Consider the following 17109-nt stretch of genomic DNA (forward strand, 5'->3'; position numbering starts at 1 on the left):
CAGATGTGGCAGGGCTTGAAAACTATTACGGACTACAAAGGGAAACCCAAATGCGAGCTGTCCAGTGACGCAAGCCTACCAGACGAGCTAAATGCCTTTTATGCTCGCTTCGAGTCAAGCAACAATGAAGCATGCATGAGAGCACCAGCTGTTCTGGATGGCTGTGTGATAACGCTCTCGGTAGCCGATGTGAACAAAACCTTTATTAAACAGGTCAACATTCACAAAGCCGCTGGGCCAGATGGATTACCAGGACATGTACTCAAAGCATGCATGCGCAGACCAACTGTCAAGTGTCTTCACTGACATTTTTCTTTCCCTGACCGAGTCTGTAATACCCACATGTTACAAGCAGACCACCATAGACCCTGTGCCCAAGGAAGCAAAGGTAACCTGCCTAAATGATTACCACCCCGTGGCACTCACGTCGGTAGCCATGAAGTGCTTTGAAAGGCTGGTCATGGCTCACATCAACAGCATCCTCCCGGACACCCTAGACCCACTCCAATTCACATACCGCCCCAACAGATCCATAGATGACGCAATCTCAATCGCACTCCACACTGCCCTTTCTCACCAGGACAAAAGGAACACGTACGTGAGAATGCTGTTTATCGACTACAGCTCAGCGTTCAACACTATAGTGCCCAAGAAGCTCAGCACTAAGCTAAGGACTCTGGGACTAAACACCTCCCTCTGCAACTGTATCCTGGACTTCCTGATGGGCCGCACCCAGGTGGTAAGAGTAGGCAACAACACGTCTTCCACTCTGATCCTTAACACTGGGGCCCCTCAGGGATGTGTACTTAGTCCCCTCCTGTATTCCCTGTTCACCCACGACTATGTGGCCAAACACGACTCCAACACCATCATTAAGTTTTCTGACAACACAACAGTGGTAGGCCTGATCACTGACAACAATGAGACTGCCTATAGGGAGGAGGTCAGAGAACTGGCAGTGTGGTGCCAGGACAACTTCTCTCCCTCAATGTGAGCAAGACAAAGGAGCTGATTGTGGACTACAGGAAAAGAAGGGCCGAACAGGACCCCATTAACATCGACGGGGCTGTAGTGGAGCGGGTCGAGAGTTTCAAGTTCCTTGGTGTCCACATCACCAACAAACTATCATGGTCCAAACATACCAAGACAGTCATGAAGAGGGCACGACAAAACCTTTTCCCTCTCAGGAGACTGAAAAGATTTGGCATGGACCCCCAGATCTTTAAAAGATTCTACAGCTGCACCATCAAGAGCATCCTGACCGATTGCATCACGGCCTGGTATGGCATCTGCTCGGCATCTGACCCTAAGGCTCTACAGAGGGTAGTGCGAACAGCCCAGTACATCACTGGGGCCAAGCTTCCTGCCATCCAGGACCTCTACCCTAGGCGGTGTCAGAGGAAGGCCCCAAAAAATGTCAGAGACTCCAGTCACCCAAGTTATAGAATGTTATACAGCAAGCAGAACCGGAGTATTGTCTCCTTATTGTTATTCTTATTGTGTTACTTTTATGGCTGCGTTACTTCTTATTTTACCCTACTTGGAAAATATTTTCTTCTTCTTGAACTGCACTGTTGGTTAAGGGCTTGTAAGTAACCATTTCATGGTAAAGTCTACACTTGTTGTATTCCGCGCATGTGGCAAATACAGTTTGAAAAGTGACAACTTTACACTATACATGATAGTGGCAGCAAATGGAGTTGGGTTGGATATAGTCATGGTAGGATACAGTTTTTCTTAAAATCTATTTTGACTGGAATTGTGTTGGTCGTTGTTAATAAGTGCAGTCTTTATTACAGTTGAAAATAGTTTCGGAAAATGCGTTACTCAACAGATTGTGCCGCTTTCCCATCTTCTTGTAATAATTGCTCAACAAGTCTGTGTTTTGTTGTTTTTTGGGGGGTGTGCCCTTTTGAGCACATACCCCCCAAAAGGTCTGTGCACGGCCCTACTCATGACAGAGAGACACGCGCAGAGAGTGAGAAATACCAACCGTGTGCGCACACACTCACACCGCTCATGGAGACGCTCCAGTCCTCCAGTGACCTGAAGCTGTTACCTCCGCTGGAAAGTGGAATCGGAACTTCGCCGTAAGCAAAGAGGCGAGCCGCAAGCTCACAGAGAAACACAATCAAGCAAACGTTATTGTTGTACCAACTCGGAGACAGGCGACCACAGCTCCACTCTTTATATCTGAGTAGCCTACATCATCCGCGGATAAATAAAGACCATAGAATACATTAACGTTCGATAAAGGTAAGTGATGGTCGGTTTTTTCTTAGAGCTATTTTCAACCATACGTATTTTCAGCAACAATACTTATAAGAAGAATCACAAGTTTGTAGTGCGTGCCCTTTTAAGCTCTCCACTGCTTGGCTTGTGTCCAACTGTCCATTCCACAGCATTATCATGAGAGCTTCCCTATACACAAAAGCCATGTACGGAAGCTAAAATAGTTTTTTTAAGAGATCAAAAAAATGCACGTAGAACACAGATTACAATAATCTAAGTAGCATTAATTGATAGTATATTGTAGGCTGTAGTTGATCGGTCTGTGATTTATAAATATAAATAAATTGTGTAACTTTTGAAGCCATGTGCAGATTATCATAAATGACTAAAAACATATAAATACATCTGTGACACATTATCATGTACTGACATTTAGTTTGGAACATGGCTATTTTCACAACCGAGCTGGCAATCGAACCGACTCTTATGATCCTTTGGGCAATGGTTATGCGTGATTATGTAATATACCGTGCCATGCCTTAAAACGTTCTGTCGGTAGAGACGCATATTGACAAGAGGGTTTACAAGCTTGAGTGCTATTTCTAGTTTGACATTAGTTTCACATCTGACTGTGAAATTAAAAGACTTCACTCATTTGCATGGATTTGAATTGCGCCAGGCAACGAATTGGGCGCTTGCACGCACTCTTCAGGCCAGACTCGCAGGCTACACACAGCCAGATCGCAGGCAACACACAGCCAGATCGCAGGCAACACACAGCCAGATCGCAGGCCACACACAACCAGATCGCAGGCAACACACAGCCAGATCGCAGGCCACACACAGCCAGATCTCAAGCTACACACAAGTATTGATGAATCTGTCTGTCATATGGAAAGTTTTTTTTGTAAAAATGTATTCATATGAAACTAATTTCAGAAGTGCAAACTTTGCACCTGTGGTTTTCTGAATAGTACACTATTACCCTTGACCTTTATTTTAAATGTTCTACTTCCTTAAACTTTTTTTTTATCCCCATAAGCAACAATAACATGTGCAGAATATGCATAACATATGCATTTGATAAATCAGTTTAGTGTCAGTTTTGAATCTCTGATGTTTTGAGGCCCTAAGACCTGTTCAGCATTGGTTAATGATAACTCTAATTTGCAATGCGGCGGACTATGCTACGTGTGTCATTTCCATAGATTTGAATAGATATGGTTTTCCATATTGCCGGGAGCAGGTGAAACTAGCATCACTAGCCTTACACCTTACTTGCCTTTGTATAGTTGGAGGAAAGGAGAAATTAACTGCGTCAAAGGCTCCCTCAAATTGGAGACGTTTAACCTGTCGCTCTCTGGCGACAAGGGTTGGAAAATCAATCAAGGATACTCAGAAAAATCATGTTCCTAGTGTGTGTGGCTGAGCCACACACACATACACACACACACACACACACACACACACACACACACACACACACACACACACACACACACACACAGTGTGTGAAAAAATACATGCGCACATACATGCACACACAAACACAGACACACGCACATAAACACACGCGAGCTAACTTGATCAGGAAACAAGCGAATTAGTCTTTATAATATAATAACATTTGAGTTCATTCATGTTATCTATCTGCAAATAGTTTGTTCAACGCAACCGTACAGCCTTTCTAATGATGACACCCCCACAGAGAGTTTTAGACGGGGTCTTTTGTTTCAATAGAAAATGGCACCAAACACGTATATGCTCCTTTGATCCCCCACTCCAGTTCTTTTTGTTTGTCCCACTCACACCTCGCGGATGAGAAGGGTACGCGCTAACAAGGGCTCTGATGTCGGCAGGGTGTGCTGCATTTGTAATTGGATTATAGTCTAATCACAATATTAAAGTGTGCAATATAAGCGCCATTGCCAGCCCACATTAGTTGGAGAAATTCTCCTTTTAATTCATTGTCTTCTATCACGGAGACACTGTATGAATTGTTCCATATTTTGTTACATTACAGCCTTGTTCTAAAATGTATTACGTTGTTTTCCCCCCTCAATCTACATACAATACCCCATAATGACGAAGCAAAAAAAATATATATATATATATTTTGCAAATGTATTAAAAATAAAAACGGAAATATCACATTTACTATTCAGACCCTTTACTCAGTACTTGGTTGAAGCACCTTTGGCAGCGATTACAGCGTCAAGTATTTTTGGGTCTGATGCTACAAACTTGGCACAGCTGTATTTGGGGAGTTTCTCCCATTATTTTCTGCAGATCCTCTCAAGGTCTGTCAGGTTGGATGGGGAGAGTCGCTGCACAGCTATTTTCAGGTCTTTCCAGAGATGTTCGATTGGTTTCAAGTCCGGGCTCTGGCTGGGCCACTCAAGGACATTCAGGGACTTGCCCCAAAGCCACTCCTGCATTTTCTTGGCTGTGTGCTTAGGGTCGTCCTTCTCCCTCGAATGCTCAGTTTGGCCGGGCGGCCAGCTCTAAAAACAATCTTGGTGGTTCCATAACTTCTTCCATTTAAGAATGATGGAAGCTACTGTGTTCTGGGGACCTTCAATGCTGCATTTTTTTTAGTACCCTTCCCTAGATCTGTGCCTCGAGACAATCCTGTCTCAGAGCTCTACGGACAATTCCGATGACCTCATGGCTTGGTTTTTGCACTGACATGCAATGTCAACTGTGGGACAGTAATATAGACAGGTGTGTGCCTTTCCAAATCATGTCCAATCAATTGAATTTACCACAGGTGGACTCCAATGAAGTTGTAGGAACAACTCAAGGATGATCAATGGAAACTTTGAGTCTTTGGAAATTTCGAGTCTCATAGCAAAGTGTCTGAATACTTATGTAAATAAGGTATTTCTGTTTTATATATATATATATATATATATATATATATATATATACATTTGCAAAAATGTCTAAAAACCTGTTTCACTTTGTCATTATGGGGTATGTCATTTAATCCATTTTAGAATAAGGCTGTAACGTAAGAAATGTGGAAAAAGTCAAAGGGTCTGAATACTTTCCCAATGCCCTGTATATCCATAAACAAACCAATTAGGGGCCAGGGTAAGAATGGCTATGGGCCAATTAGAAGCCAGGATTAGCATGGCCATGGGCCAATTAGAGGCCTGGATTAGAATGGCTATGAGCCAATTAAAGGCCAGGATGAGAATGTCTATAGGCCAGGATGAGAATGTCTATAGACCTATTAGAAGCCAGGATTAGTATGACAGTGATAGCATGAAGGGGCAGGTTGGGCCATGTGGTGAACATTCTTTCTAGAAGTGCATTCGGCTCTTTAGTCACCACAGTCAGGATATTTGTTTAACGCCCCTTTCGAATAAGAGCTTCGTTGACATGTGGTTGATATTTAGTCATCCCTATTGACATAGTGTTGATTCTTGGCAGAGATCTATGTGCTGACTGAATTGGAATGTCAAGCCAGCTTCTTACTGTAACCTTGATGAGACTATGTTATGTGTGATGAGTTATGCATCTTAATTCTGGGCCTGGTTGATCCTAGGATAGGGGAGCTTTGGCTGGGTGCTTGGGGTTGTGTAACAGGTACTGTACATAAACCTGTGGAGACTTTGATTATGTGGATCTCAGAATCTGTCACTGCTGTGGGCTCGGCTCCTGTCTCAAACACTTATGTCACAGCTGGCTCTCTTGGGCTATAGTACTGCACGCGCACACGCACACACACACACACACACACACACACACACACACACACACACACACACACACACACACACACACACACACACACACACACACACACACACACACACACACACACACACACACACACACACACACACACACATATCCAATTGCCCACTCACCATTCATACCCTCTTGAGTATGGCACTCATTTCCATAAAATATGTCCTGTTTTTGGCCCTTCCCTCCACATAGATCCCTTCCAGCCCCCTATAGACCATCCAATCCAATCCAGTTTGGTCACAACTGACTAACCCTAAGGTTATTCTTTGTTATTAGGACTGGGCAAAACAATAGACACATCCTTATGCTATCAACACCCACTGGCACTTTGGAGTATGGCACTTTTTCATAAAAGACATCTTGATTATTGACCGCCCACCATGTCTCCGTGGCAACAGCTGGGGGGGAGAGGGGGGGGTGTGTGCAGTAGATTAGTCACCCCACCAAACACACACATGTGCACGCACGTTTACACACAGACACAAACACACACTAGTATTAGGACTGATGATGGCTCTGATGGTTACCAGACGTCCAAACGATCAGATACGATAACCCAGAGCATTAGGAAGCATGGAAAACAGTGGGTCTGTGTAGTTTGATGGCTGTGAGGATCCCGTGGTGCAATGAGTTTGAACATGGCACTGGTAACAGTGTTAATAAATAGCCCATTGCTGCATGAACTACAGTACACGTTCCGCGTTGAAGTGTTTACTGAAAGCTGCTTTGGATGAAAGCATCTGATTATTAATGGGACTGTGGATCCCGTTTTTTTTGCCATCATTCAGGTCAAGTGTGGAGAACAGTGTGTGTACACTTTTGTTCCAGCTCAGCTTTAACACATGTGATTCAACTAATCATGTTGTAAAATGGAAGACAACACTTAGCTGATGGGTGGGTTAGTGATGGGCTTGTGTGATGTTTATTCCTGCCTGTCTTCCGGTTTTCTCTTCTCCCTGGCACCTAATTGATCGGTTTACTGTCATCGATTTGCCAATCATTCACTTTCCCATGTTCGAAATTGTTAGTAATTGACTAAAAGAATAAGACTGTACTTGTTACCATGTTCACATGTATTTTAGTGAAAGTTTATTAAAAATACTACTATAAATTCTTTTATAAATAAACATAAAAATCAAACTTTCCTAGGGATGTGGTGGAAGATGGGGTTGTTCTAAAAATGGTCAATTGTATTGTTTTTCATTGATTGTACCGATTGATTGACTCAATGAAAACAATTGTTCACAAAAAAAAAAAAGTCAAAATGTGGAAGTGAATATGGAGAGACTTGTTGGATGTACTGTTGGATGTACTGTTGGATGTACTGTTGGATGTACTGTTGGATGTACTGTTGGATGTACTATTGGATGTACTGTTGGATGTACTGTTGGATGTACTGTTGGATGTACTGTTGGATGTACTGTTGGATGTACAGTTGGATGTACTGTTGGATGTACTGTTGGATGTACTGTTGGATGTACTATTGGATGTACTGTTGGATGTACTGTTGGATGTACTATTGGATGTACTGTTGGATGTACTGTTGGATGTACTATTGGATGTACTGTTGGATGTACTGTTGGATGTACTGTTGGATGTACTGTTGGATGTACTGTTGGATGTACTGTTGGATGTACTATTGGATGTACTGTTGGATGTACTATTGGATGTACTGTTGGATGTACTGTTGGATGTACTGTTGGATGTACTGTTGGATGTACTGTTGGATGTACTATTGGATGTACTATTGGATGTACTGTTGGATGTACTGTTGGATGTACTATTGGATGTACTGTTGGATGTACTGTTGGATGTACTGTTGGATGTACTGTTGGATGTACTGTTGGATGTACTATTGGATGTACTGTTGGATGTACTGTTGGATGTACTATTGGATGTACTGTTGGATGTACTATTGGATGTACTGTTGGATGTACTGTTGGATGTACTGTTGGATGTACTGTTGGATGTACTGTTGGATGTACTGTTGGATGTACTGTTGGATGTACTTTTGGATGTACTGCTGGATGTACTGTTGGATGTACTATTGGATGTACTGTTGGATGTACTGTTGGATGTACTGTTGGATGTACTGTTGGATGTACTGTTGGATGTACTATTGGATGTACTGTTGGATGTACTATTGGATGTACTGTTGGATGTACTGTTGGATGTACTGTTGGATGTACTGTTGGATGTACTGTTGGATGTACTGTTGGATGTACTATTGGATGTACTGTTGGATGTACTGTTGGATGTACTGTTGGATGTACTGTTGGATGTACTATTGGATGTACTGTTGGATGTACTGTTGGATGTACTGTTGGATGTACTGTTGGATGTACTATTGGATGTACTGTTGGATGTACTGTTGGATGTACTGTTGGATGTACTGTTGGATGTACTGTTGGATGTACTGTTGGATGTACTATTGGATGAAAGTTCGAAACAACAGTTATGTTTCTTTTCCCAGCTGTTGCTTAGTGCTGCTTAGTATTATGACATATCTTTATCTTGGATAAAATGCATCGTTTTGAAAGAAACACACACTATGCTAGTGATTTTCCGTTCCTGACTGAAACTAGAACTCAAAAGGGAATAAGGCTACAACTGTTCCCTTATTGTCACCGAAGCAGAACAACTTCATTTCAGTGTTGAACATGTTAAACCTGAATTATTTACATTCCCAGCAGCAGTTGCATCCTTGTTCCTGGTGTCAGACAGAGTAGGGTGATCTTGGGTCAGTTTAGCATTTCTCCCACTAATGGTTAAGGTTAGGATTGGGGGAGAGGTGCTGATCCTAGATCTGTACTTAGGGGAAACTTCACCCCGGAGCATGTCAGACATTATGCTCCACCTCACGCCCTCATCTTCTCTATAAAAAGAATGCTCGTTTGAATGAACATTTTTCTTGCCACGAGTAGAGCAGTGAAGACTGTAGCACAGACTCAGTGGAAAAAGATTAAGTAAAGTATACATCATTTAGACACACAAGGTTCATTTTAGGACACAGCAAAAATCTAAATGGTGTGGTTGGGCTTTGAACTGGCTACCCCCATAGCTACCCCCATACCTGCTGTAATGGAGGATATTTCCAAAATGTTAGGTAAACGTTAGATAACATTCTCATTAAATTATTTAACCATTATTTAACTATTCAAGTCAGTTAAGAACAAATTCTTATTTATAATGACGGCTTACCAAGAGCACAATCTAATGATACTGTGATATCATGCAGCAGACATTACCTGAACTAAAGCTTTCCCATAACCTTTTGTAAACATTCTTGCAACACATTGCCAATTTGCTGAGAGTATTTTGTTGGTGCATGAGCAGAATCGGGCCCTGTAGCATGCATTGGCAAATGAGAAATTAAAATACGCAAGTGTACATTGGCTGTGTTTACACAGGCAGCCCAATTCTGATCTCCGCCAATTGGCCTTTTGACCAATCAGATCAGATATTCTTCCAACAGTTAGTCAAAAGATCAGAACTGGGCTGCCTGTGTAAACGCAGCCTTAATGACTGTCACAGAAAGGCCCAATTCCAAACCAATCATTCATTACTTTCCCTGGGTTTGTGCTGTCTTGCCAACTCCTATGATGAGACTCAGAGCTAAAAACGGAATAGGATAGGAATCAGGAGTATGGTACTAGATAGACTTTCCCAATTACAGTTATTCTTTGGCAGATCAAAAAGGGTCTTAGGTGGTGGGCGTGGCAATGAGCATGGCCCCTCCCCCCCATGCTCCCAATGAGCATGATTGGCTGTCATTAAGCTCCATCTTGGCACTGTATTTTTTAGCATTTTTTAAAGCCATTTTCATACAATTCTACACATTTCTCCATGGAGCTGAGATTTTTTTTCCTCAGCTTCAATGCTAATTTCTTGTAATTCTACACATTTTGCCATGAAGCTGAAATAAAATGTTACAGTTTCAAAGCTAATTTCCTGCAATTTCATACATTTTGCCATGGCTAATGCTGTGTTCCTTTGCTCAAACTGTCTAGCTTTTATTTAGGTGATTGTTAGTTCTCAAGGATCATATAGAGCAGCATTATATTTTCTACATTATTTGTATCTAGTTAGTGGTTTAAGTTACACTGAAAGTATTTTTCCATCTCCAAAATAAATGTATGCAACCCGAATTTCTTTATTTTTTAGAAGAATCCCTGCCAATATTGTTGACAGCTGTTAAGCCCTTGTGACTAGTTGTAGGGATGTTTGGTTTGTAACGGGGCCGTACTTTATGGCTTTGTTACTGTACTGACAAAATGTCCGCCTTTCTTTTGTTTTTTGTTTGGGTGAAGGCGAGGCTTACTGACGGGATGACAGAAGTGATGAACACCTGTGATTCGACGGTGGGAGACTTCACCGTCGGAGGTGCCCCAGCAGACGAGGGCATATCCTTTCAGGTGGGACTAATTCAAACAGACACCAAAAAACTAAAACCAACAACACACACTACAGCACAACATAAGAATCGTGTACATGCACAAACAAATGATGAGCAACACGTGCACACACACACACGCGCACACACACACACACACACACACACACACACACACACACACACACACACACACACACACACACACACACACACACACACACACACACACACACACACACACACACACACACACACACACACACACACACAGAAACTAGACACACACACACATACATGTCACTCTCTCAGATCTCTCTCTTCTCCTCTCTCCTTCCCTGTAGACCCATGACAAGTGCAAATGTCCCTCCATTGCTCTAAACTGACAGCAAGGCTATTTCTGACTGCACCTCCATCACAGCCTCCCCTTTCATCCCCCTCTCATCCTCTGGAAAAAAATCCCTTCTGATTTCTGCTAACTTTTTACAGTGAAGACCCAGTGACTTCAAAGACCCAGTGACTTCAAAGACCCAGTGACTTCAAAGACCAAGTGACTTCAAGACCCAGTGACTTCAAAGACCCAGTGACTTGTATGACCCAGTGACTTGTTTGACCCAGTGACTTCAAATACCCAGTGACTTGTACGACCCAGTGACTTCAAAGACCCAGTGACTTGTACGACCCAGTGACTTCAAAGACCCAGTGACTTGTACGACCCAGTGACTTCAAAGACCCAGTGACTTGTACGACCCAGTGACTTCAAAGACCCAGTGACTTGTACGACCCAGTGACTTCAAAGACCCAGTGACTTGTATGACCCAGTGACTTCAAAGACCCAGTGACTTGTACGACCCAGTGACTTCAAAGACCCAGTGACTTGTATGACCCATTGACTTTAAAGACCCATTGACTTCAAAGACCCAGTGACTTCAAAGACCCATTGACTTCAAAGACCCAGTGACTTCAAAGACCCAGTGACTTCAAAGACCCATTGACTTCAAAGGTACCTCCAAAGAACTGGCTTCTCTCTTGTGACTCCAAAGTAAAGTAAATGTGTGTCATTACTTTTAGAAGGCCATGTGCATGTAGGGTCTTTATGGACTTGGCTCAATAGAGGCCTTGTCTAAAGCCAGTGAAATCTCTCAAGTAAGAGATGGCAGCTAATCCAGGGGCAAACTGTTACTTTCTCAGCCAACCAGCTTGCCCCCATGCAGATGCAGGTGTCCCTCGCTGACCCCCTTCTTCCTCCTTCAGTGCAGTGGTGTTATAGAAGTAATCCCCCCCCCCACACAGTGGTGTTATGGAAGTAATCCGCCCCCCACACGGTGGTGTTATGGAAGTAATCTCCCCCCCACACAGTGGTGTTATGGAAGTAATCCGCCCCCCCCCCACACAGTGGTGTTATGGAAGTAATCCCCCCCACAGTGGTGTTATGGAAGTAACCCCCCCCCCTCCCCCACACAGTGGTGTTATGGAAGTAATCCCCCCCCCACAGTGGTGTTATGGAAGTAATCCGCCCCCCCCACAGTGGTGTTATGGAAGTATCCCCCCCCCCACACACAGTGGTGTTATGGAAGTAATCCCCCCCCACAGTGGTGTTATGGAAGTAATCCCCCCCCCCACACACAGTGGTGTTATGGAAGTAATCCCCCCCACACAGTGGTGTTATGGAAGTAATCCCCCCCACACAGTGGTGTTATGGAAGTAATCCCCCCCCCCTCCCACACACAGTGGTGTTATGGAAGTAATCCCCCCCCACACACACAGTGGTGTTATGGAAGTAATCCCCCCCACACACAGTGGTGTTATGGAAGTAATCCCCCCCACACACAGTGGTGTTATGGAAGTAATCCCCCCCCACACAGTGGTGTTATGGAAGTAATCCCCCCACACACAGTGGCGTTATGGAAGTAATCCCCCCCCCACACAGTGGTGTTATGGAAGTAATCCCCCCCCCACACAGTGGTGTTATGGAAGTAATCCCCCCCACACACACAGTGGTGTTATGGAAGTAATCCCCCCCCACACAGTGGTGTTATGGAAGTAATCCCCCCCCCCCCACACAGTGGTGTTATGGAAGTAATCCCCCCCCCCCACACAGTGGTGTTATGGAAGTAATCCCCCCCCCCCCACACAGTGGTGTTATGGAAGTAATCCCCCCCACACAGTGGTGTTATGGAAGTAATCCCCCCCCACACACAGTGGTGTTATGGAAGTAAACCCCCCCCCCCACACAGTGGTGTTATGGAAGTAATCCCCCCCCCCACACAGTGGTGTTATGGAAGTAATCCCCCCCCCCACACAGTGGTGTTATGGAAGTAATCCCCCCCCACACAGTGGTGTTATGGAAGTAACCCCCCCCACACACAGTGGTGTTATGGAAGTAAACCCCCCCCCCCCCCACACAGTGGTGTTATGGAAGTAATCCCCCCACACACAGTGGTGTTATGGAAGTAATCCCCCCCCCCCACAGTGGTGTTATGGAAGTAATCCCCCCCCCCCCACACAGTGGTGTTATGGAAGTAATCCCCCCCCACACACAGTGGTGTTATGGAAATAATCCCCCCCCCCCACACAGTGGTGTTATGGAAGTAATCCCCCCCCCCACACACAGTGGTGTTATGGAAGTAATCCCCCCCCCCACACACAGTGGTGTTATGGAAGTAATCCCCCCCACACAGTGGTGTTATGGAAGTAATCCCCCCCACAGTGGTGTTATGGAAGTAATCCCCCCCACACAGTGGTGTTATGGAAGTAATCCCCCCCACACAGTGGTGTTATGGAAGTAATCCCCCCCCCACAGTGGTGTTATGGAAGTAATCCCCCCCCACAGTGGTGTTATGGAAGTAACCCCCCCCCCCCCCCCCCACAGTGGTGTTATGGAAGTAGTGCCCCCCCACACAGTGATGTTATGGAAGTAATCCCCCCCACAGTGGTGTTATGGAAGTAATCCCCCCCACACAGTGGTGTTATGGAAGTAATCCCCCCCACACAGTGGTGTTATGGAAGTAATCCCCCCCCACAGTGGTGTTATGGAAGTAATCCCCCCCCCACAGTGGTGTTATGGAAGTAACCCCCCCCCCCCCCCCCCACAGTGGTGTTATGGAAGTAGTGCCCCCCCACACAGTGATGTTATGGAAGTAACCCCCCCCACACAGTGGTGTTATGGAAGTAATCCCCCCCCCCACAGTTGTGTTATGGAAGTAATCCCCCCCCCCCCCCCCACAGTTGTGTTATGGAAGTAATCCCCCCCCCCCCCCCCACAGTGGTGTTATGGAAGTAATCCCCCCCACACACAGTGGTGTTATGGAAGTAATCACAGTGGTCCTATGGAAGTAATCCCCCCCCCCCCCCACAGTGGTGTTATGGAAGTAATCCCCCCCCCCACACAGTGGTGTTATGGAAGTAATCCCCCCACACACAGTGGTCCTATTGAACTAATCGCGCCCTGCACAAATTGTGTAATACATCTCGTCGACTCGAGCTCTTCAGAGGCCCGAGATTTTGAGATAGAAGTGACACTTGCGGCTTGCAGCGAATGCAAAGCGCCTCGTTACCCCGGCATCCATTTCAAAGCTTTAAATAACGTTTTAGACTAGCGGGAAATGTCAATCAGGGGGGGGGGGGAAGTGGAAAACATAGTTTCCCATTCAAGTCACTAGCCAAATCTCCTTACCTCTCTCACTGAGCGTCGTCTTGTGGCATGATTAGTCATGCCGTCTTTTCTCTGGAATGTGTTTTGAGCCCTTGGGGACTACTTGGTAAATTACACATTTGTTGGATGCCACAAAACACTAAACTGAGCATATAATCTAGGGTTAACCTGATCCTACTCCATCAATGTCTCAGATGTTACCAACAGGATTGGCTTTGCTAGCAATTCAGTGTTGAATTCAGTTCTGTTCAGTACACCCCAACCCTTACCCTGTTTCCCAGATTTACCCTTTATTCTTTGGTTACCCCGACGTGATTGTGTTTCCAGATCTTTCCGGACTCCCACGAGCGGTTCCCCAAGCTGTCGAAGCGGCTTCCGTCCATCGTGGTGGAGCCCTCCGAGAGTGGGGAGGTGGAGAGTGGCGAGCTCCGCTGGCCCCCTGATGACCCCAGTTCCCCTGACGACGACTCCGGAGAGGTTGAGGCCCAGGCAGTAGGTGAGAACCACTAAAATCCATTTACAGCCAAGAGATGTGAAAACCAGGCGGGCTCTCCAGGAGACAATAGAATAGAATCAGTTTATTTTTCTGAAGCAAACTTCAGACAAAAGAGAGGACCTGAGGAACTCTTACTTGCTGTGCCTAATGAAGTTTAGAACATTTAAAAACTTTTCAATAGTATTGAGGTTTGTGATTTGGAATACTGGAAAAGACTAGGAGCTTGTAGGTTGTAGTCAGGGGGGGGCGGAGCCTGTAAGCGAAATGTAGCTATCCAAATGGAATGTATTTAAATATGTGTGTTGGTGGCAGGTGGAGAACATCCCGAAGACGAAGAGCAAGTTGACAGAATGATGGGAGGAGTTTAAAACTGACTCTCGCAGTGCTGGCACCATTCCAGCCGTTCACAGTGAGTTTCTCTATGATGGACAGCAGCAAGGAGGAGGGAGGGTCTTCAGGCTAAACCCTTAATTAATAGAACCGCCAACACATTGGTAGACCTCCACACCACTTGGTGGGGCCGAGTCCTGCACGATTGTCTTAAATAGCTCTTACGTGCCAAACCTTAGTGGGTAGCTTGCTACTGTAAATCAATTGTTGCTTGTTTTACTTTTATGTTTCACAATGCCATTTTTATTAAGTAAACCCCTTTCAGAGTTTATCTGTGATCTGAAGATATTGGAATTAAAGACAGGAACGCCTCGGTATATAAAATGTTAATGTATCTGGCTATCTTAGACCAAAGTCTAGAACACTGTACTCTTATGAAAACTGTATGTATACTGTAGATATACAGATTTACACAGTGAGCTTGGAAGAGGAGAATTCATCATTGTATAGCTGTCAGCTTCTGCTCAAATGCATGTTATTATCTATTAGTCCTTATTACAGTTTTGTTTTCCTTTCGAACAACAGGATTTCAAGCATCATTTCATTACAAAGCACATGTACTTGAAAAAACAGCATTTTCACATAACTGGTTTTATTATTTAATATTTTGCCCAATTTCATAGCGTGCCTGGGATTGTTTTTGTTCATTAAACTTATAAACGCAACATGGAAAGTGTTGGTCCCATGTTTCATGAGCTGAAATAAAAGATCCCAGAAATTTTCCATACGCTCAAAAAGTTTATTTCTCTCATATTTTGTTTACATCTCTGTTAGTGAACATTTCTGCTTTGCCAAGATAATCCATCCACCTGACAGGTGTGGCATATCAAGAAGTTCATTAAACAGAATGATCTTTACACAGGTGCACTTAGTGCTGGGGAAAATAAAAGGCCGCTCTAGAATGTTCAGTTTTGTCACACGACACAATGCCCCAGACGTCTTAAGTTTTGAGGGAGCGTGCAATTGGCATGCTAGATGCAGGAATGTCCACCAGAGCTGTTGCCAGAGAATTTAATGTTCATTTCTATACCATAAACTACACATGCACAACGTTGTTTTAAAACATTTGGCAGTACGTCCAACAAGCCTGACGACCGCAGACTACGTGTAACCACGCCAGCCCAGGACCTCCACAACCAGCTTCTTCTCCTGCGGGATCATCTGAGACCAGCCACCCAGACAGCTGATGAAACTGAGTGTTCGCTCCCTAGTGGGTGGGCCTGGCTCCTTGGCCTCGGTGGGCCTATGCCCCTCCCAGGTCCACCCATGGCTGCACCCCTGCCCAGTCATGTGATATCCATAGATTACGGACTAATGAATGAATTTTATTTTACCTTTATTTAACCAGGTAGGCAAGTTGAGAACAAGTTCTCATTTACAATTGCGACCTGGCCAAGATAAAGCAAAGCAGTTTGACACATACAACGACACAGAGTTACACATGGAGTAAAACAAACATACAGTCAATAATACAGTATAAACAAGTCTAAATACGATGTGAGCAAATGAGGTGAGAAGGGAGGTAAAGGCAAAAAAAAGGCCATGGTGGCAAAGTAAATATAATATAGCAAGTAAAACACTGGAATGGTAGATTTGCAGTGGAAGAATGTGCAAAGTAGAAATAAAAATAATGGGGTGCAAAGGAGCAAAATAATGGGGTGCATATTTCAATATTTCAATTGACAGATTTCCTTATATGAACTGTAACTCAGTAAAATCATTGAAATAGTTGCATGTTGAGTTTATATATTTGTTCAGTATAGTTTGGAGTCTGATATTATGGTTACATTTCAAGAACAAAAACATCTCGCTCACACCCTTTAAAATGCTTTGCAACACATGCACAAACGTAGATACCAAAGCACTTTAGATACCGAAGTGGTGTTTTTCTTTTTCTCAACATATAAGAACTGTATAAATGTTCTATGGGAGTGCACATTTATTTTGTATTGTTTTTAAATATTGAATTCATTTCCCTCTCTAATTACAATTGGATATTTTCTAACATTTTGCAACAGTTTATTGTCCCACTTATTCACTGTATCACATGTAAATGTGTGGGATATTAACCTATTACAGCACATTAGCTAAAACACATTAGCCTGGGTATATACTGTAGCTACTGTACACTAAACCAGAATTGGACATTCATGTCTACTTAGTCTTTTCATGTCAACTTAGTCT

At 44.1% G+C, this 17109-nt stretch overlaps 1 protein-coding gene across 1 annotated transcript; it reads left to right on the top strand.

Annotated features, from left to right (window-relative positions):
- Window positions 1–1946: 1946 nt before the first annotated feature.
- On the top strand, window positions 1947–15650 carry si:dkeyp-72h1.1 (protein LBH). The gene is made up of 4 exons (XM_031836850.1): window positions 1947–2256; window positions 10302–10406; window positions 14367–14535; window positions 14848–15650. The coding sequence occupies exons 2-4, from the start codon at window positions 10320–10322 to the stop codon at window positions 14901–14903; spliced, it is 312 nt and encodes a 103-aa protein (XP_031692710.1). The 5' UTR covers window positions 1947–2256; window positions 10302–10319; the 3' UTR covers window positions 14904–15650.
- Window positions 15651–17109: the final 1459 nt, after the last annotated feature.

The sequence above is a fragment of the Oncorhynchus kisutch genome, linkage group LG12 (assembly GCF_002021735.2).
Source record: "Oncorhynchus kisutch isolate 150728-3 linkage group LG12, Okis_V2, whole genome shotgun sequence".
Taxonomy (NCBI): Eukaryota; Metazoa; Chordata; class Actinopteri; order Salmoniformes; family Salmonidae; genus Oncorhynchus; species Oncorhynchus kisutch.